The 22,200-nt window shown below is 25.7% G+C and overlaps 2 protein-coding genes across 2 annotated transcripts in view; one reads left to right on the forward strand and one right to left on the reverse strand.

Annotated features, from left to right (window-relative positions):
• The window catches only part of LOC112682208, a 131,153-nt gene that overhangs the window by 58,229 nt on the left and 50,724 nt on the right, over nt 1–22,200 (reverse strand). The window lies entirely within an intron of this gene.
• On the forward strand, nt 20,660–22,052 carry LOC112682210. Its single transcript, XM_025552726.1, has 3 exons — nt 20,660–21,333; nt 21,417–21,488; nt 21,654–22,052. The coding sequence occupies exons 1-3, from the start codon at nt 21,225–21,227 to the stop codon at nt 21,950–21,952; spliced, it is 480 nt and encodes a 159-aa protein (XP_025408511.1). The 5' UTR covers nt 20,660–21,224; the 3' UTR covers nt 21,953–22,052.

Raw genomic sequence — 22,200 nt, forward strand, 5'->3', positions numbered from 1 at the left:
GTTTTGTAAAAATATAAGTACTATTGTCAAAATATTTACTGGATAATGGAAGATAATTGGTACCAATAAACCGAATTATAATTATAATTTATATTAATTGGCACTAAATATTACAAATTTGTTAGGTATTATAAAGGCTAATTTACTTTAAAATAATTTAAATGTATGAAAAACAACAATGGCAATTATTATCATTTAATAAATATTTATTAGTGTTATAATTATTTAAAAAAAAATAGTGTACTTATTAGATTAATTTACGTCAAAAATAAGTAGATAATAATGTTCAGAAAATATATTGGTCAAACGTACACGGTTTTGTACTATTGTAACGAAATAAAATATAAAAATCGATAAAATAAAAATAAATATTTTTTACTTGCTTTTTCTTATGACCTACCTATTTATTTATGTTAAATATATATTTTTTTAACAACTTTGTTCACACATAATATCCGATTTTAAAAAAGTTATTTTTTAAAAAAATTGTTCCTGTTTTTGTTAAACAATATGAGTTAACATTTTTATTTATATCTACAAATAAAATATAATATAATGGTCAATTTTAATTGTTAATTATTAAGATATTAGACATTTATGTACATTCCGTGTCAATATTATTAACTGTCAACTGTCCGTTTCAATAATGGTAACGATTATTACATATGTATGGTTTAGATAATATATTTATGAGACATTCAGCATGAATTCAGTGTTATTCAGTTAGGAACATAAATTTGGGAACCAATGACGTTATTAATATTATACCCAGTTCTTTTTAATAACCGGCGTGATGGGATTCCATCCTTTTCATTTTAGTTCTTCTGTTTACCCCTCCGCACCAATCGAACCATTTTAATTAAATGTAAATTATGCGGTTGTGTCGTTAGGTATTATACATTATAAGTGACAAAACGTTTTAAAAAAAAAAAATAAATTATTATGGACACTAAAATTGGATAAAATTGTAAACACGTTAAATGGTAAAGCAACTAAACCGAACAATAAAAGGACTAAAGCGAATTAATTCCAAATTCACGTTTTATTATAAAACTAAATTTATTTCTAAACGCATTTGACTTTTAATATGTACTATAACAATATTGTTTGTACAGCTGACGGTTAATTTAGACCTCCTCACAGATGAGCTATGAATAGACATGAATTATCATGATGATTAATAAACGCATCGAAGGACCGCTCCCGAAAAAATAGTTTATATACTACAATATACCTACTCAGATGCTGTAAACGAATAGACCGTCAATAATGCAATATACTCAACAGGTTATTTATTAAATCAAATTATTACTCAGAGTCAAAATAATTGATAACGTAAATAATTTATTACTGTTTCAATGCCACTCATAGACATATGTCTTGACGTGATAAGCGATAAATATTTGTTGAAATTTCATCGACGCTCGAATAATATACGTTACTTGAAACAAGCGTAATCGTATTCATTTAAATCGTACGAATAAAGAGCTGCACGATAAAAGGAAGACGACTAACTTTAACAGACGACTGCGCAGTCAATTAAGTAATACATGTAAGTAAATCAAATTCAATAAAATGTCAAAGTATGGAACTAGAAACAAAAAAAAATATATAATGTATAGAAATAAAATATTTAGAATGGTTTCTACTACTAAGTGAAATAATACATAATGACATTCGAGACCGCGGGTCCATTGAGTTTTGTCAATTGTAGACGACACAACTAACTGAGTAGTTAAATCTAACATCCATAAGATAAAGCAAAATGATTTAAGCGCGCGTTGGTCGTCGTGGATAATATACTTTAACGTACGGATCAGATGAACTACTCACCGATGGAAAATGCGATGTGGTCCAGCCTTAAAAGTATTTCGGCGACGGTTTACGCAACATATTGTCCGGAAATGTTTGTTTGTATTGTCATTATCGTAAGAAAAACGTGTGTAACGAACCGACGAGTGCATCGGTAGTCGTGCACGAGCGCGTGCTGCTGCAGATTTAGAAACGTGCGGAGAATAACGAGTAATGCGGTACAGCCGCACAACACTGAACGAAAAGGATGTTTAAAGGCTACAGCGTTATAATGTTATTGTATTGCTCGAGTGACCGATCACTACGCCACGCGAACCGTTTGGCCGCGAGAGAAAATGAACGTTCGACAACACTACACCGTCGCACCACACACAAAACTGTCCGTCTGTAGTGTGTACAACCAGCGGCCGCACAACCTGTGTAGCGACGGCGCCCCTCGCGACGGCGGCGGTCCCTCCGCTCACCAAAACGACTGGACCGGATCCACGGTAACGTAAAAGCAAACCTTACAGACCGTTCGGTACGCTGTCGTTCATGTGAAAAGAGCAGTTAGTTTAAAATGATTATTGTATTATCATCCGTAGAGCGATTTCAATATGTATATTTTATTTTTTTCAAAACACTGACTTGATGGTTTTTACGAAAATTATTTTTTATACGTACATCGTGGTAATAAAAATTCAAACAAATATATTAAACAAGATAAATGTATTTATTTATTTTTGTTCTTATTCCTAAACCAAGTAAAGATTAAATCATACACCACTCCGCTAGATTTAACTTGAACAAAACATTTCAAAGACGTATTCTGTTTCGGAATAAAAAATAATACATATTTGTGTGTAATTCAAATAAGAAACACTTGAAACAATGACTATAAAGAAGCGGTATATAATTTTTTGATAACATTATTGTACTTATATATATATATTTTAACGAATAAATTGACAGGGAAAATTAGAGTTAAAAAGAAACTAAATATAAGCGTCCAAACTACAATTTAATACTTATAAACGAAAATTATAATTTGACTTGATTTAACTTGAGCACCTAAATTGAAATATCTACGTGCATATACAACTACACACATATACGCACATATTTTAATATTATAAACATAAAAATGTTTCATAATAAATGTGTTAGCAATTCAAGAAGTATTTTTATCAATTATTCGTATCAATATTTTTAATTTTTAATACCATACATATTTTATTTCAATAATTTATAAACATATATACTATTTAGAATTTAATAATTGTACATCATAATATACTGTAACTTATATATGTTTAAGGAAATATTGAAATTAATAATACAACACCAACTAACTGAATAACTAATTAACAAAGTTTTTCAAATACAAGAAAAAACTTCACGAAGAATTAATTAAAATCTTAGAATAAAATATTGCTTTAATAAGAGAACTAATATATATATACAAGCTATCTGATAGTATCAACAAAACGATTCGAATACAGCAACCACTTCGAAGTGTATCATCAATATTTAGCTATTTATATAAAAAAAAAAAAAAAATAAGGTAAGGTAAAGACAAGTATGAATACATTTCACATGCTAGTTAGGCATTAGAATTATTACACTAATTGAAACCTACTAAATAAATGAAACAACTTTACAAACATATTGGATTCATTGATACGTAATATGAACGTGTTAATGTCGAAAAAATGCAAATGTCGATATTAAAGACTTAAAACACATCAAAAGATAAAATTAATCTAAAAACGTATCCATGGATATAATTAATGGTAATAATACTAAGTACAGTCTTTATGAATACATTTGTAATTGTAATTTATATAAATACCAGTGCACGAGATGATAATAGTTCAAACGATTATTCTAAAAATGTAAGCTTCGATTGACCAATAAAACTGTAAGAGTGATTAAAACGATCAAAGTACTCAATAAAATATTAGAAAAAACCAAAATTAGTTTTATATGTACTTAGTCATTTGTAGGAAAAATATGAGTTAGATTGGTCATTGAGTAGGGTGTTTTTAAATGTGAAATTAATGATAAAAACGATTCTAATCATATCCATACTATTATGTTTTATACGTTCAAGTACCTATTCATTAAAAAAAAATGAAAATATTTCTAATAAAAATATTTTTTTACTTTTATTACACGAGAGTCGACGAATTTATAAAACGATTGTATGACAGAATGGCCCACGATTTTCTTTTTAGTTATTCATAAAAAGATAATTTATTTAAAGCAATTTTCTTGAAAATATAAATTATTAAAAGATTTCTTGACGTTTTTCAATTGTTAAAAAGTATGGATTCGGATCAATTTTTGAATGATTTTGCAATGAATTAAAAATTGGATTAACTAAATATAACTAAAACCGTTCAAAATCTTGAAAATAAAATAGTTCTTTTATTAATAATTGTTCGTTATGTTATACATATATATATATATATATATATATTTCGTTTATTTTATATTAAAAATATTGAGGGAATTTTAAAAAAAATAGTTGTAATATAAATATATTTGATAAATAAAAACATATCGTCCAAAAGTTATACTTTTCATTTTGATTAGAATCAACTTGTATCAGAAAATAACTGGAGAAATATAATGGTAAAATTAAATATTACTTATTTACGCTTATATTCCAGCGTATTATTGTAAATATTATTCCGACTCGATATCTATAAATGTTTTTAAATTCTATATGTTGGCGACTAATAAATGTTTATAAATTTTCTTTTAGTCTTTAGGAATATATTTATTGGTTAATGCAGCACTAGGATAAGATTGGATTACCATATTTATTATTTATATTACCATTTATATATATATATATAAGTATACTTATAAAAATATAAGTAAGATGTGTGTATGATAATTTTATAAACATAGGATATCTATACAAATATTATTCAATTACTTTTAAGCAAACAGAAGGTAAGTTATAAATAAAAGTTTTCAATTTTTATCACATTAATGACATAAAAGACAGCAGTTAATTTTATATATATTATACATGGGTATTTGATACATTATATGTGTATAAACTGAAAGTGAAATAAATAAGAAATAGGATAGAAAATCAATCGAATATATATTTTCAAATATTTAATGAATTAAAAAAAAAAGAGAAAATAACACGACAAACATACATTTGACTGATGAACAAATGTGTGTGCAATAAGTCAAATCTTGTGTAGTTATTAAATCTCATTCTAAAATAAATAGAAACTTATTATTGTAAGTATTATGGTTTTTATTATTACACAAGTACATAAGTAATCGTATTTATGACAAACATTTAAAAATATAGTTCAAGTCGTTCACGAATATTAACACTTGATATATATAGGTAATCGATTGATGGTATAATCGTAATGAAGACTGAAAAGACGTACCAAGTTAAAAGTTAAAGCGAAACAATTAAAACATACTTACAATTTTGTTGTATCTTTCAAGATGGCTTTTAGTATTTGTGTTGCATATATTCTAAAATATTCATTCATGCGAGAAACCTACCTTCACCATGGTTTTATTATTATGGAACCACATACACTCAACACTATGGTATAATGTCACAAAACCAATGCAATCATCCAGAAAATAACCAAGAAACTCATACTCACACGACAAGTTTTTCATAAAAAAATTTAAAAACTATATGTTTTTTAATAATTCTGAGATTTTGCCCGAGTGCAATGGTACTTTATACAAAGTATATAAAAAATGATATATATAAATTCAAGTAAAATCTATTAGAGAAAATTATTTGAGAGTTAAGTATTCATATATGCGTAGGAAGTACCTAATTACACATGTATGTAATTGACGAAACAGAGCAAGGTCAAGTTTATAAACATTATGTACATTTCTAACCCCTAAATTATAATGTGCATTTACGTTGTTGTTTGTTTTGTGTGACTATATTAATTTGCTTCATTTAATAAAAGTGAAAGTTCAAGCGAGTTTTCGAACGATTTCAAAAGATCATTATTATATACAAATCTTGTAGAGATCACACATCCATCATTGACAAACATAAAAGGTGCTATAATATATACATACATATATACATAAACATCTACACACACATACAAACACACATTATACACAAATAGCTTATTTTTAATAATTATTATATTATTTGCGGCGAAATAGTTACGCAACCACGGTCTCTAGGACTTACGAAGGAAATCCAGGATCAAAAAAATCTTAGTTAATATCAACGTATAGAATAATTTGCACAAACATACACGGTATGGATATATCTACATAGTACACATACAAATATACGGTGTTCAATCAAAATAGACAAATTTTTATTTAATGGTTTTTTTTTCAGTTTACCGCTATGTGAAATTATTTAATCTATTTCATGCAATCAATTTTTGATATATTTATCAAATATTGTTTATAATACGAGTATAGAAAATATACATGATAGGAAACAGCACCATAATTATAATAAGATCTAAGATATTTCGAAAATAAATATGGCAACTAAAAACAATTTTTTCATCGTGTTCAGAATGCCGATTATGGGTCTCTTCGTGACTTATCGAATAATCATACCAAAACAACTATCAAGATTCTAAATGATTATATTAATAATTTTTAAGGATAGTTTTATTAATTTTAAATTTAATATTAAGAATAACCTTATTTCGTACCGTAATCGGAGATTTATTTGTGTGAATATATTTTATTTTATGCGAAGAAAGACTACCAGGAAAGTATTAAAAAAAAAAAGAACAAATGCAAAAAAATGTACAGCAGTTTCATCTAAAAATTGTTATTTAAAAAAAAAAAAAATCTTTTTATATACATATTTATAAAACATTTATTTTACCTGTAAAATTATATTATAAGAGTAAATCAAAACTAGTCATAAGGGAATTTCTAAAATACAAGAAGATACACTAATTAGCTATAAAACAAATTAAGCATTATACATTTTAATTTATTAAATCGTCTTCATTAAAAATTAACTGTTAACTCATGATGGTAATTATAATTGTACAAGTTACAATTATTCAATAAAAAATTGAACTATGACAGTTATTTAAAGATACTTGCAACTTTTACATTACACTTTAAATTTAACTACCACTATTTTTTATAGGAAAGCGAACACTCAAACTCCGAATGACCTTCAATCTCGCTTGTGACTATTGGTGATTAAACACACAATAATATATTATATTAAAAAATGTAAATTAATTAAGTATATTAAAGAATTCTAAACCCCGACCTTCAAAAATAATAATTGATTGTGATGAGATAAATATAATAATATAACGAATCAAAACTTAAGTATAGAAAGCGTGAATAGTTTCCACTAAAGCTATTTAAATTAAATAAACGTAATCATTGCTAAACAATAAATAAATAGTTGATCCTTAGGTGAGACAGAAAAATATCAAATATTAATAATACACTACACTTTAAAATATTTACTTTCGTTTATAATATTTTGTTATCAAAAAATGCTTTCGTCAAAATTAGTAAGTATGAATTTATAATTTTTTTTTAATATTTTAACAGTTTTGTAGTTTAATTTAATACATTTGTAAGAATAAATAATAAAATATATGTTCAGTATATAGTATTTCAACCGACACATGTTACAATTAAATGAATAGTTTTATGTAAATCTTCCTGCTTTAATTAATAAAAATAACAATACAGAACTCACTCATGGTTTTATGGATGTCGAACTAAAAATATTTTATTAATTTTAAGTGATAAAGTAATTTGAGATAGCATATACCTACTGCATTTGATAAAAATCTGTAAAAAGTTAATGAAGAATGTTAATTTATTATCATTTCTCGCTATTTTTAAAATTCCCTCAAGGAGAAAATACGTCGATTAAATAAATTTTTAATGTCATTTTGACTTGTACGGTTGTACTATATCAGATTCGAACATGCATCGTTACTTCACGAGAAAGTCTTATTATGCAACTGTGCAAGAAAAATCTACATTTTATTTCTTATTACTATTATGATGTATTAAACATTTTCTAATAAATGTTTTCTCTGGCTTAAAAATAACATGTATATTGTTTATAAAGCTGTGTATTATGAATATTGATTGATATTCACAATAAAATAGTGTTAATAATGGGCATTTGATACAAACAAAAAAAAATTTATATTTTCTACTTGATACCATGTATAAAAACTAGACGGATAATTTTCTTTTTTTAAGTAATTTAAAAAAATAATCTATTATCATTTTATATTATCTATATCATATATTATATTATCGTATTATTATATCTATTATCCATTCATGATAACGATCATATGGATAATATAATTGTTCACATAACAGTGCACTTACTATTACTACTATTACAGGTAGATGGTGTGATAGACTAGATAGGGAAACAAATCAGCTGCGAATTGCTTCAGAGAAAATATATCATATATATTTCGGAAAAGAGGAAATAAGAGTCGAAGTCAACGGTTTTATATATTTTATTGCGTAATTACACAGCCACCGGAAATGTAAAAATCAATTTTACACGCCCAAAGATATTTACAGGTGTTCGGTTTGAAAACACGAAGCACGAAATAATTAATAATATACGGTGCACGTTAATTAAAGATTTGAGAAAAAAAAACAATGATCTATTGTACCGCGACTTTACGCCCATTGAAGCCCGTCAATTGGTATTGTTGTTTGGATTCGGTTGTGGTATAGATACGCGGTCGTTGTCACACTGCATGCGGGTATTAAACTGATACGATCGTGTCACGGGGGAAGGAAGGAACGAAACGATGCGAAATGTTCACGTTTTACACTCAACTTATGTCAACCATTGTACGTATTGGAAAAAACATCTACAATATAATGGTAAAGGGCTGTTTCCGCTACGCTGACATGTCTTAATTGACGCAATCGTCATATTTTTAACAAACCGACACTAAAAAACGGCGATGCATGATCGTAAAATAACACTCCTATTGTGATTTTAAGTGCCTTCATACAGCGTGTGTCCATATAAAGTTAGAAAAACCTAAATATTCGTAGTGGTATCTGGTTATCAAGGTTGTAAACAATTCCATCTATTTGCAACTGAAGACATAATACGTTGTGTAAAATGATAACAACAATAAATTAACGCCGTTTATGATAGAAATTATGCATGTCATAAATCTCGATCGCTAATTGGATTAAATTCGACATTAATCTACAGTGTTATCAAAATATTACGATCCAGCGGTACGGTTTTAGGGGTCTCCAAACTTTCTAGACATACTGCGTACGCGGAGTCGTTTTATCAGATTGTGCAACGAAGCCACCACTAAAATGGAACAAGAGTCTGAAACCGTATCGGGTGAAAGTTTTTCACTACAGTTTTCCTCTTTTTAAGTTTTCGATGATCGTTATAATCGTGTAGGTGCTCTCATCATGTACCTACCTACGTGTGCACACGAACAATTATCATTATTGTGGTTAACAACGTTCCAACGAGCATTTGAATGCTATGGTGCGTACTGGCCGGGACAGTGATCATGAGAATTCAACATATTACAACAACGAGATGAAAGGTAATGCACTGTGTATGAATAATGGTGAATAAAAAATATCCGATGCTTGGAGGATAATCAAAAATATGTGTATATATAATACGTAACATATGTTTTATTGCAAGCATTATTAATAAATACAGCGTTTTAAATACAGGCATTGCAACCTATGTATAATTTATATTTGCTATGAGGAGGAAAAGAAACCTTTCACACGGTAGTAAATGTTCGTAAGTAATAGAAATTGACTGAAGAGAACCACTATTACTACTGTGATAATTGATCAATAGTTTTAAAAGTATTGTTATTTAATATATATCAGATTTAGTGAAATGCTAAACCTGTAACAGTTCAACAGGATTCAGGAAATAGTGTGCAGCTTATACACCGTAAAAAATCGTGTAAAAGATAAAAAACCTTTTCTATTATGGATGCATTATATTAAAATCATTCGAATGAAAACAATATTAAAATAAATAATTTAAAAGTCCTAGTGTTATATAAATTTAAATAAAACAATTTGTTACGAAATGATCGAAAGTATATAAAAAAATAAAATTTATTTTCGTTGACTGGTAATGATTATTTGTAATCAACTGTGCATGTCGAAGAATGTGCCCAAATTATGAAGCGAATGGCGTTGTCTACTAATGAACAATAGAAATAATTTATAAGCTATGAAATAAAAATTTAAAATTAAAAAAAAACCAAACTAGAAGATACATATTTTTAAATAGATTTTATAATATTAAGCAAAATAAAAAATAATAGTTTAATATCCAAATTTTTATTTTTTAACACATTGTATGCAAATAATTGGTTGTTATCAATAACAACAAATAAAAAAACCACGGATAGTCACATAAATAAAATATGGGAGTATATATAAAATGTAAATCACTATTAAAAATTTTCAAGCAATATCTATAGACTAAATGATAAAAAATGGTTGTTTTTATTTTTGAATAATTCATTATATAGGTACTTTATTGTATTTGTTTTGAATTATAAAAACTTAATGTTCTATCAAGATAAGTATCTGAAGAAACATCGTTAATTACCTATTATTTGGAAAAAAATGTTTATCGTTCTTAAATGACAAAAATAGTTTAAAGAGCTCTCTAAGCTTCAATACTATTTTTATAACTATTATTATTTTTTTATATATAATCTTTACGGTATTTCAACTCTTAGAATAATGGCTACGATTCCGCAGTACTCCAAATATATATATTTTTTTTTTTTAGATCTAGCGTGTCCTGTTATAATATAGTTTATAAACTATTCGAAGAAATGGTTTGAGAAGAACCGAATAGCATATAAAAAAAAAAAAAAATGATTATTCGAACCGAAAATTAATTTTGTTTACAAAACGTTTATTGGTTGGACGCTTCTTTTGGATGTTTCTAAGAACAATGATAAGTATGCAAAATTGCGATAGCATACATACGTATATATATTAAGTCTAATGATAGATCTTGTTTTGTAAAACGAATAAAATTCCGTTACAATGACCCGAATGCGTATTATAATGTACAATATATTCTAATATAGTCAATGGAGTAGTACTTGGATTGTTTCTAAATAACAACTCGATGATATTCGGTCATCTAGATTAGGTGTTTGTGGTGGCAAGACACTTTGCCAGGTTGTGGTTATCGATTACATTTTTGTTCATGAATAGATAGAGAGCGCGAACTGAAAATATTTAAAATCATGTAGTATGTTTAGACGAAGCAAAATCGACTTTTCAGTCGTTATAACTATCATAGCGTGCATACCTACTAAACGATACAATCTGTGAAAATTCTCAACGACTTGAATACACGTTGGTATATTGTGTACAATGCTCGATTTAGGGAGGGGAGGGGTACGCAGGGGGACAGAGCTCCTCTACTACTTTATTTTTTGAAGTGAAAACTTCTTTAGGCGCGGTTAGCACTTTTTGTGGGTATTAAATTGAACTGAGCCGTCACGCTCGGCTATGTAACGCTCATTCGGGTCGTAGATAGTCGTAGCATGGTTTACTAATAATAAATAATTATAACATGGATTAAAATATAATGTAATATTTTTATTAAGAGATAATATATTTTAGATAAAATACCATTCATTAAAATTACACATATTTAAACATAAGATATTTAGAAAATAATTCCATTCAAAAATATTTATTTCATATTTCAGTTACCATAAACCTATAGTTTTATTTTTGAAGTATGATGATGCAGATGAAGGCCATTCAGAGCAAAATTCACTATAGTAATTTATACACAATTATAATTAAGTATATTGTAAAATTTATTAATTTATTAATATAGAACGCAAAAAAACTTGTATTTCGTATTATTAATTTCGCCTTGTTTAGTTTTCACTTTTGTCGTGTAGTCTTAAGAACACCCTATTTTTTTTATTTTTTTTCTGTATCTGAACTATATTTTTTCACTGGAATGGGGGACGTCACGTCAACCCTAACTATTGTCCAAAATAATTTTTATTAAAATGAGTATTTCAATTTACGTCAATTTTATAACGCATATTACGATTTATAACATCAAAAATATTTTTGATATTTGTTTATTAACACGTTGAGCTTCGCTAGTATTATCATTTATCAGTGTCTAGAGATGTTAAAATACGATAGTTAATATTTATTTGTATAATACCGGTATAATACACAGGTATTATACCAGTATTGTACTGTATAACACTTTGTAGTATCTTAAATTATAGGAAATTTAACAAAGGTTATGATAACCTCATTTTTAATTATGAACTATCAATTATTTTAAAATGGATTAATTGAAAAAAAATTGCTTCAGATTTAGAAAAAATTTAAAAAACACAAAATATAAGAATTATTTTAGATCTAATTCACCAAATTAATATTTAATTATGTTACCAATTTGCAATTATAATTTAGGTACCATAAGTATGTATATTATACACATAGAAATACATTCGTTTTAAATAGAAATAAATAGAAAACTATACTTAAGACTTAATTAGTTATATACTAACTCATTGTACCTATCTTTACAATATTTGAATATTACATAAATTTTATTTATTTATAACAGATTACAGTCATATTGTATATTTTTCATTTTTATAATAATACTGTATTTTATTGGAGATTCATTCTATAGTTATTACTAAAAAATGAATAGTTGAGTTACTAAAAATAACGCCTTACTTTTTTTTTATATCGTCTGTATAAAATAATTTTATACCATGTGTATTATAACCTAACCTAACCTTATATAAAAGTTGTATACCACTGTATAACACAAACTTACATCTCTATCAGTGCCCAGTTTATGACGAACGGTTCTTCGCAGGAAAAAAATTTTTGTAATCCATGATGTCAAAAATGTCCACCAGAGTGAATCACGTCGTCTAATCCCTATCATCTTATCAGTTATCGTTGATAAAAAAACGATTCATGATAATATAGTATTGTGATTATATGATTTGAATTTTTTATTTTTTATTATATTTTATAATTTTATATTATTTTATTGTAACCATGTATAATTGCCAAGTTTGTGATGCTAAATATTTATCAGTCTCTGGTTTAAATAAGCATTTAAGAACTAAACATAAAGATACTCCAAAAATTAAAAATTTATATTATTGTAATGACTGTGATGCATCATTTGATTTTAAATCTGATATTATAAAACACACCAAGACTCATTTATATGGTCAGAATAGTAATATATTATGTTCATATTGCACAAAATCATTTCGATCTATAAAAGGATTAATTGTGCATTTAAAATCCCATAACATTAATATCGAGCCCACAATATTACATTTTAATGCTATAGAAGATATATTAATTTATAATTACATTGCTAACTTATTGTTTTCTATGTACTCAGTGATTTAGGTTACAGTATTTGTTTTTACTTTTGATGTTTCTGTGGACATGTATGTATTATTATTACAACATTTTTCAGTCACTATTGCAAAGTATCGTTCCTCATAAAATGTTTGTTCAGTATTAATATTGTTTAAATGTTATAGGTGATTTATATTTGGTTAACATTTATACTCTTACAAACTCTAATTTAATTGTTTCCTGAGAAAATTGAAGATGAGTGGAGGATGCAACCTTCATTTGTTAAAACATTTGTAGCATATTATTTGTAGCAAGTATTTACATTTATTGATGGTGAAAAACAAAATTGTTTAATTATATAATTATTATTATATATTTATATATATATTTTTTTTTGTTCAAGCAATTTATAATTGTCAATAATATTGTTCATCAATAATTTATTATTAACAAAATTATTAAAAAAAAATCATATAAAATTAAACAGATCATTTCAGGGCATAACAAAAGTTTAAAAATTACATCAGATATGATAATTAAAGTTGATGATTAATGGTTGGTAAGCTCAGAGACAGATGTTAATTTAAAATATAAAATAGAAAAGACATTAATATCATGTGATGATTGTGTATTGAGCTGTGATAAATGCAAAATATATATACATACATATAAATGCACATGTATGAATAATATTATTTATTTCAATATTTGCAAGCATATTCATGCATGTGCTAAAACAGAGACTGTGGGTAGTTTGCAGAGAGATGAAAATCAGATTTTACCACCAACACCAAAATTAGTTGTTGATAACGATTTCAGACAAACAATTAAAGAGTCAGACTTAAATACAAAAACTAATGAAGATATAAAAAATAAACTTGAAACAATATATGGTAATTATTAATTGCTTGAACAAAAAAAAAAAAAAATAATCACAATCAACGATAACTGATAAGATGATAGGGATTAGACTAGACGTGATTCACTCTGGTGGACATTTTTGACATCATGGATCACAAAAATTTTTTTCCTGCGAAGAACCGTTCGTAGTTTATGTTAGCCAAAATTAGGTTAGGTCGACTAGTGAATACGCAGAACAATTTTAGATAGAACTGTGTTATGCAGATATGCAGTACGCGTCGAACTGGTGACCCACGCTTCACAACATGCAAAATATATAATTGGTTGAAAATGAATTCGAATATGTGATGAATATAATTCTATTTACGCTTAGTACCTATATAGGTATATGAGAAAATATATTTTCATAATAAATGATTATATGCTAGCTATGATATGTGACAGTTTCGTCACATATTTCAGGAAAAATATAAATAGTAATGTCTGGTATATGCAAATATAATTTGGTATATAATTTATTAATTTTATGGTTTGCCATTAATATTATCGATATTAATATTTAAAATTTAAAGATTTGTGTAACTGAAAATTGGTAATTAAAATATAGATATGGTTGGAGGAGGGGCGTGGGGGTAAATCCTTTTTGATTGTTTTGATCTAATTGTTTTATATCTATGTCCAATAAAAAACATATCTACCAAGCCATCACGTACGTGCCTTGATCTTTTGTAGGAAAAAAAATCACTACGATCAAATGTTAATAGGATAAGGAAGAATCACCGATAACATATAAACACGAAAAATGCAATGGGGAGAAATACCAATTTCATTGATAGAAAATAAAATATTGATAACAATGGAGTATTTTGAGAACCAAATAGACTGTAGTTTTTAATTAATTTATTATAAATATCAATAGTATCAATAATAACTTGATACTTTGTATTATTAAAAATTTAATTTGGTAAAATTAATTTTATAACAAGAAGTATGGAATATTTTAATGTAAAAATTACTATATCATGTTGAAGATATATTACATAATCTATAAATCATATGTAAGGAGAAAATAATTATTGACCTTAAATTTAACAATGATTTTCTATGATGGACATTTTCCAATGATGCTGACTTAAAAGGAACTTAATGGAAAATACTATTCCATCGTTAATGTACATTGATATACATATTATAATTATAAGACTTAAACTAATTTTTACTATTTTCTTTAATCATAAATATAAATATTACATAATAGCCATTAATTAATATGTCTACCAATTCGACGGTAAACTATACAAGTTTTTCAATACATAATAGGTAAGAAAATAATAATAATTTTCATTTAATAACGAGTAAAATATGGATATTCATTTATGTATTAGCGAAAAACCTATGCAAGTTTTTTTAACATCTTAATTTAAACATATGATAAGTTGATAACAAAATGTTTTAATTATGAATGGAAATTAAAAGATAATAGAAAAAGTATTAAAGTATTAATATATATATATATATATATATATTAAACTATCAAAAGATATTTTAGCTGAATTGCAGTAATTGCATTCAAGTTATAGGTATATTTTTATATATTTTTATAGGTAATGGTATTAGTTATATAATACCGTAGTGATATCACGAATATATTGTTACAAATCTAAAAAAATTATATTCTGATGACCAATGATATAACCAAATATTGTTAGGTAACCAGAGAAACCATTTTTTCTAATTGTTGGATATTACAAAGACTTAATGAGTTTTTCCGTATATTGAAATATACGGTTATATTTACATCTAAATAAAAACCGAAATCGATAGAACTCCACCAGGCACCAAGAAATAATTGAAATCGTGTCCATGATTATGAAATGAAAATGAAATTATTTCTTATGGTGATAATAACAACAATAATAATAATAACAATCATTGTTACTATAATTCAATCTGGTACAACATTAATGGAACTTCTTTTGCAGATTATAGGTCCTAGAGGGGGGGGAGGTGTATACAGCGCCAAATGAGATATGTTGTATTGTCAGTTGATACCAATAATTAATAAGAACCTATATCATATGACAATTGATTTGTTTTTTTATTACCTTGTCTTCTTAAAGGTAGATCAGGGGGCGTTCAACACAGTGATTATTATTAACTTTTGTGAGGGTATATTAACTATGTGCTTTTCAATTATGAGCGGAGTAAAGAATAAATTGGTAAAAAAAAACTTGGAAAAAAAACTATGAACTTTTTATATTTTTCATTTGATAATCATGAGATTTTTTTTTGCATATAAAAGGTACAATAAGTTAGTCAAATAATTCAGAGTAAACCCTAAACAGAACTCGATTTGAAAAAAAATGGTGCCAATATCGAACTCTTTAATAATTTAAAAACAATGAGAAAAGCAAGAACACATAAAACACACTAATTACTAATAAAACTCACTTTGAATTTCAATTTATTATTTATCATTTTATAATTTTTTTATTAAACAATTAAAGAACAGATATTCCAACCTCTACTCTGAATCGTTTTTTTTGTATAACATGATTCACCTATCACTATATAAAACGTAAACTTTTAATAATAATACATTTTTTATTTAAGTTTAAGTTTTAGGACTATGATTTTAATACTCTATAATATAGCAAAAAATTATCTAAAAAATATACAATATTGCTTTAAAAACGATAAAAAAAATGCACTATAAAAATACGTTAAAAATGTTATTTATTATAGTTTAAAAATTATATTATGAAAATAATTTTACCAAGTATATTTAACTATATTTATTTGACATAATCATAAAATAGTTAACAATAAATAAGTTACCTATTTGTCTAATATTTAAATTTTATTTAACTTCATTTAAATTTAATCGTTGTTGGATTCTTGCAAGTAAAAAAATTTCTTTCAACTATTTTAATTTTGTTCTATTTTTGATGAAATATGTACATATGTACATGGTCTGATATCCTCATATTTATTAATTTATCAATATAATAGATGATAACGTTTTAAGGAAACTAACGTCAAAACGCATGATCAAATATCCTAATATTTAAGATATTGTCGGATAAATTTAAAAAAATGCTTAAAAACTTTAAAAATGCCATAAAAAACACAGCAAAATATGCCCTAAAATTGCATATAAAGTTAAATTTGTCATAAATAAAAAAAAAAAAAAAAGAAAAAAGCAAAATAAAAACTACATTAAATTAATCAGTATCCTTTGAAAAACATTTTCTTCTTATGGATCTATGTATTGGGACATCAGAAAAAAAGATGCATTTGCATCAAAATTCCAGCCTAAATAATAATACATTCATTCCGATATTCTACCTATTCTAATAATATCCTATTCGTGTAATCAGGTATCAATATATATATATATATATATATATATATATATAAGGAACAAAAACTTGAACTTTAAATCTTGCTGGTACTTTTTTGAACAATGCATTTTAATATAACATAACATTTAATATTATTTATCAAAAAAATTATTATAATTTGTTCTTATATTGTAGGAGGTAAAGAAAAACATTAGATTACAAAAATTTAAATCCAGAAAAATATGTTTCGGTAACTTTGTAATTTCCACAAACTAATTACAGTTTCTGATTTTAAATTTATATTCATATTACATATATAATATTAATATAGTTATTAATATAATTTTATACACAAAAATAGTCGACATGTGAAATATGACAATTTTAAGAGACACCACTTCGAAAACTTTTATGATAGCATGATTGCTGTAGTGTAATAAAGAAAAATATGAAATTATGTCTTAATTCTGAAACACTATAGTTTATAACAAATAAATGTTTAATTATTACATACTATATGTCAGAATACTTTTTAACCAAAGTAACATAATAAAAATAACAACAAATAATTTATAATTATGTTCAATTTTAGAAATATATTATTATAATAAATAAGTAAAATGTATACTTCATAGTTTATTAAATTAAATAGATGTATTACAAGTTAAAAATAAATATAATGTTTTAACTCAACTATTTTATGTATGTTTATATATATGGTTTTTATAAAAATTATTGAATACAAGAAAATTTGAATAAGTTTAATTAATTAAATTAAAATGTAGAAACTAAATTATATTCTAATGTTAAATTTTTGGCACAAGTATGGAACACATAATTGTGTCGACAGTCGTACCATTTAAAATGAATCATTTGACATTTTAGTCTTAAAATACTCGCACAAGGCACATAACTTTTTAGCATACGAGACTAAATCTTTAAGAACTATTTTTGTACATGATTATTATATAAATTCAATAATGACTCGTGTGCATACGATAATAACAATGACATTATTGACATTAATAACATTGAAGTTATTTTATTTGTATTAAATTTATTTACAAAGCCATAGACCGACGGTTAGTTTTATAAGAAGCATAGAGTATGATTTGTTGTATGCTAGCACAACAAATAATGTGTTTGATGCTACACTATTGAAGAAACCAATTAATCATCGTATGTGTCTGGACATTTTGACTAATACTACCTCTTCGCGATGAAACTGTACGACCTTGAACCAAGTTCATCGCTATCGTATATAGGTAGTTTAAAAAGTACTGCTCAAATATTTTATTACACAAATTAATGTAACTTCTAGATAAATATGAATAAAATAAGTTCAAAACCTAAAAAAAGTGATACAATTATTTAAAAATGATTAAACAAGAATTTTAATGTACTTAATGATTGATTTGAATTATAAGAGAGAATTAAATGACGAATTTAATCACACAATTGTATAAATAAGAATAAATGCTAAGTAAAATAGCATAAAGTATATATTTGATTCAGATTTTATGCTTATGTATAAGAAAAATCTTAATTAATTCAATAATATTAATATGATAAAATTAGAAGTGCCCAAATTTTTTGATGAAACTCCTAGAGTTCAAAGCATCGTCAAATCGTTACTAAGCTGTTATAAAATTGTTTTTGCGAGTCATTATAAAACACTGAATATGAATAAATATTCTAAACTTCATTAATAGTTAATTAACGAGTATAAATTACAACGATTATACCGGTGAAAATAAACTGCAGGTTCAGATTTTAATGAACGGACGTTATAAAAGAGTATTAATACTAAGAATTTCTAATTTTTATACTACACACCTTTGGGCAGTAATCAAATGACAGGTTAACAGTCATTATTAATAACAAAAAAAGGAAGTATATTTTCAATGGTTCTTTGGTAATAATTTAAATTGTTATTTTATAGTTTAATATTGACTTAAATAGTTCAACCCATGTTAAATGATGTAATTATTTGCATGGAAAATCTCTTTATATTATAACACAAAATCTAATATAAATTAATCTATATAAACTATAAGAGTGTAATTATTTTTTAGTATAAATTATCAAACTTAAAGTTATAATTTTAAAGTTAACTATTTTTTGAAAATTATAATATCTCAATAAATAAAAAACATTTAATCAACGCTCAAGAAAATATTTTTGTTAACACAATTAAACGCTCATCTAAATAAATTACATGAAATTGTTGAAATATTTATATTATTACACTTAACTGATTTTTCTTTTTTTTTATTGGAAGAAAAAAAAAAGGCTTCAACAACTGAGGTTATTAGCCTTGAGTACATGTTACATTGTGTGAGTTACATTAATAATTACATTTCAAAGGTTACAAAAGTCAGGCTATGAATACAGAATACATATTGGTTAAAGATTGTTTACAATGTTAATTTGTGTAAGGAAATTTAAGATTTTTATGGTGACTTAACTGATTTATCAAACAATAAACAATGATTACAAATAAACAAGCAACTAAGAAGAGACTACTAAGGTTAACAATTTTTGAATAATTTATCAAAACGTAATTTCGCAAGTGTAAAAGTATTTCAAGAAGTACCTGTAAGTTTAATATAATTTTAGTTCAAAGTTGATCCATTAAACTACCACCATTATTTTTTCCACTTTTTTATATTATAAATTAGACACCTAATTGTACGGTTGATTACGTTTGATTAATTGTTAGGTACTACATGTCTTCAAGTTTATACGTTACTAAAATAAATTCAAATTTTTATTATTTAATAAAAAAAGTATGGTTGAACACATTGCTCCAAATCATTAGATTTTTAAAGTAGTTTGTTGGAAAAAAAAAGAATGTTCACAATTGCGAGCTCTATTTATAGAAAAATATGGTCAATCTAAGCAAATATGGTTACATATATAATATTGATTTATTCATTTATATTCAGATTTGGATGCACAAATCTAAGTAAAGAATTATGTTGGAATTGGAGAAATAAGAGACACAGAAGATTTATTCATAGTTTCGTGCAATTTATATCTAAATTAATAAATAATATTAATATTAAGTTATAACACGAGATTTAACTTAGCTTCCAATATGAGTTATTATTATTGTTTATATTTTTCATATTTTTATATTATAAGTAACTATGTATAATAATAAGTAATTATATTAGTACTTATAAAATTATATAATTAATAAATACTTATAAAAATAAAAAAAACAAGAAACTATAGTACGGCCACTGAGAGAGCGCTACTTCTTTGCGCATACAAATGATTGAGCTCCGGTGGTTTCACCGCCGTAAATTCCCTTTCTTAACAAGTTGACCGCCATGTATTTTCTTTCGGGTTACTCATAGCCGCCATGAGACTCTATTTGGGGTCTCAGCTAAGTTACTCAAAACCGTTATTGAGACTCTTTTTGTAATCTCAATGACTACATAGCTTTATACGCCGATACTTCGAATAGAATCTCAGTTGTCGTAGTTTTTATTGCAGAATCGGATTCTACGGTGTGACCAATATAATTTGGTGTTTTTAGCGAACGTTTATCTTTATTGTTAATTTTTAAATTAAATTTATCGATAACAATATGAAAGATGATACCAATGAAGTTATCTGGTCATGTTTGTGGTTTTAGGTTGTGTTATTATCTTACTATTCCAATTTGTATATCATAACTACTGATAATATTCATCTTGATAATAATATGATAAACTTTTAAAAAATGAATCGATAACGTTTTTTTTTTTTAAAAAAATTGTATTGGTTTGTTTTACTGTTGAACTGTTGGGTACTAATTTAAAAATGAATTCACAAGAAATATGTGATTTAATTGACTCCAAGTGTGAGGAGTATCCTGATGACTCAGACGACGATCCTACTTGGAAGTCACCCCACAACGTTAATTTATCTGGTAAGTGCCTGTACATAATTATACATCATAATCCACCTTTTTTTTTTACGATTCATATTTTAATATTAAATTACATTATGTAGATGAAAGCGATTCAGAGTCTGAAGGAATTAAAACAAATCGTTGTATATTTCCAGAAACTAGTCAGCTCAATGGTAATTATATTTCTTGAATTGTACAACAGTTGAGCTTAATTATTTATTATTATTTTATTATTTAATTGAGCCTCGGGTTATAGATGTTTATGACTCTGGTAAATTAAAACTAATTCTAAACATAACCTATACTGTTTTATAATCATTGTACATTTTTTTAAATAGAGGTGTTTCACATTAGTGACTCTGAAGATGAAATTACAAACATATACAACCCACCTGAACGCCCAAAGAACCATACAAACCCAGAATCTGAAGCAGATCGTCAGTGGAGAGTCGATGACAAAGTTACTAATACATTTATATTCCATCTTAAAAATGAATTAACAAGTATTAATCCTGATTTATTTGATTGCATGATTGATGGGTCGCCACTTTATTTTTATAAGCTATTAGTTGATGATGAAATGATAGAGAAAATAGTTATAGAAACTAATAGATATGCATACCAGCAAATTATGTGATAATAACTTTAAATTGTATTGTGATATGAAAATTACGAGAATGTTACTTGTTTAAATTTCTTTTATCTTACTGTTATAATATTACTTATTATTATTAAAAGGTAGTGCAACTAAGGAAAATGTTTCTTTTTAAATTTTTATTATTTTTCATGTAAACTTCTAACCTCAAGTTCCTAAACAATTATATTATACAATTGAATATTCTAAATTTAATGGAATGAAAATATTATTACAATATTACTATTTTG

This window comes from Sipha flava, unplaced genomic scaffold (assembly GCF_003268045.1).
Source record: "Sipha flava isolate LNK unplaced genomic scaffold, YSA_version1 200_pilon_pilon, whole genome shotgun sequence".
In the NCBI taxonomy this organism is placed as follows: Eukaryota; Metazoa; Arthropoda; class Insecta; order Hemiptera; family Aphididae; genus Sipha; species Sipha flava.

Bases quoted from the DNA above. Each gene is read 5' to 3' on its own strand.
- LOC112682210 (XM_025552726.1), top strand. From the start codon at position 21,225: ATGAATTCACAAGAAATATGTGATTTAATTGACTCCAAGTGTGAGGAG. The intron at 21,334-21,416 runs GTAAGTGCCTGT...TACATTATGTAG, and splicing joins CCACAACGTTAATTTATCTG to ATGAAAGCGATTCAGAGTCT. The intron at 21,489-21,653 runs GTAATTATATTT...TTTTTTAAATAG, and splicing joins AGAAACTAGTCAGCTCAATG to AGGTGTTTCACATTAGTGAC.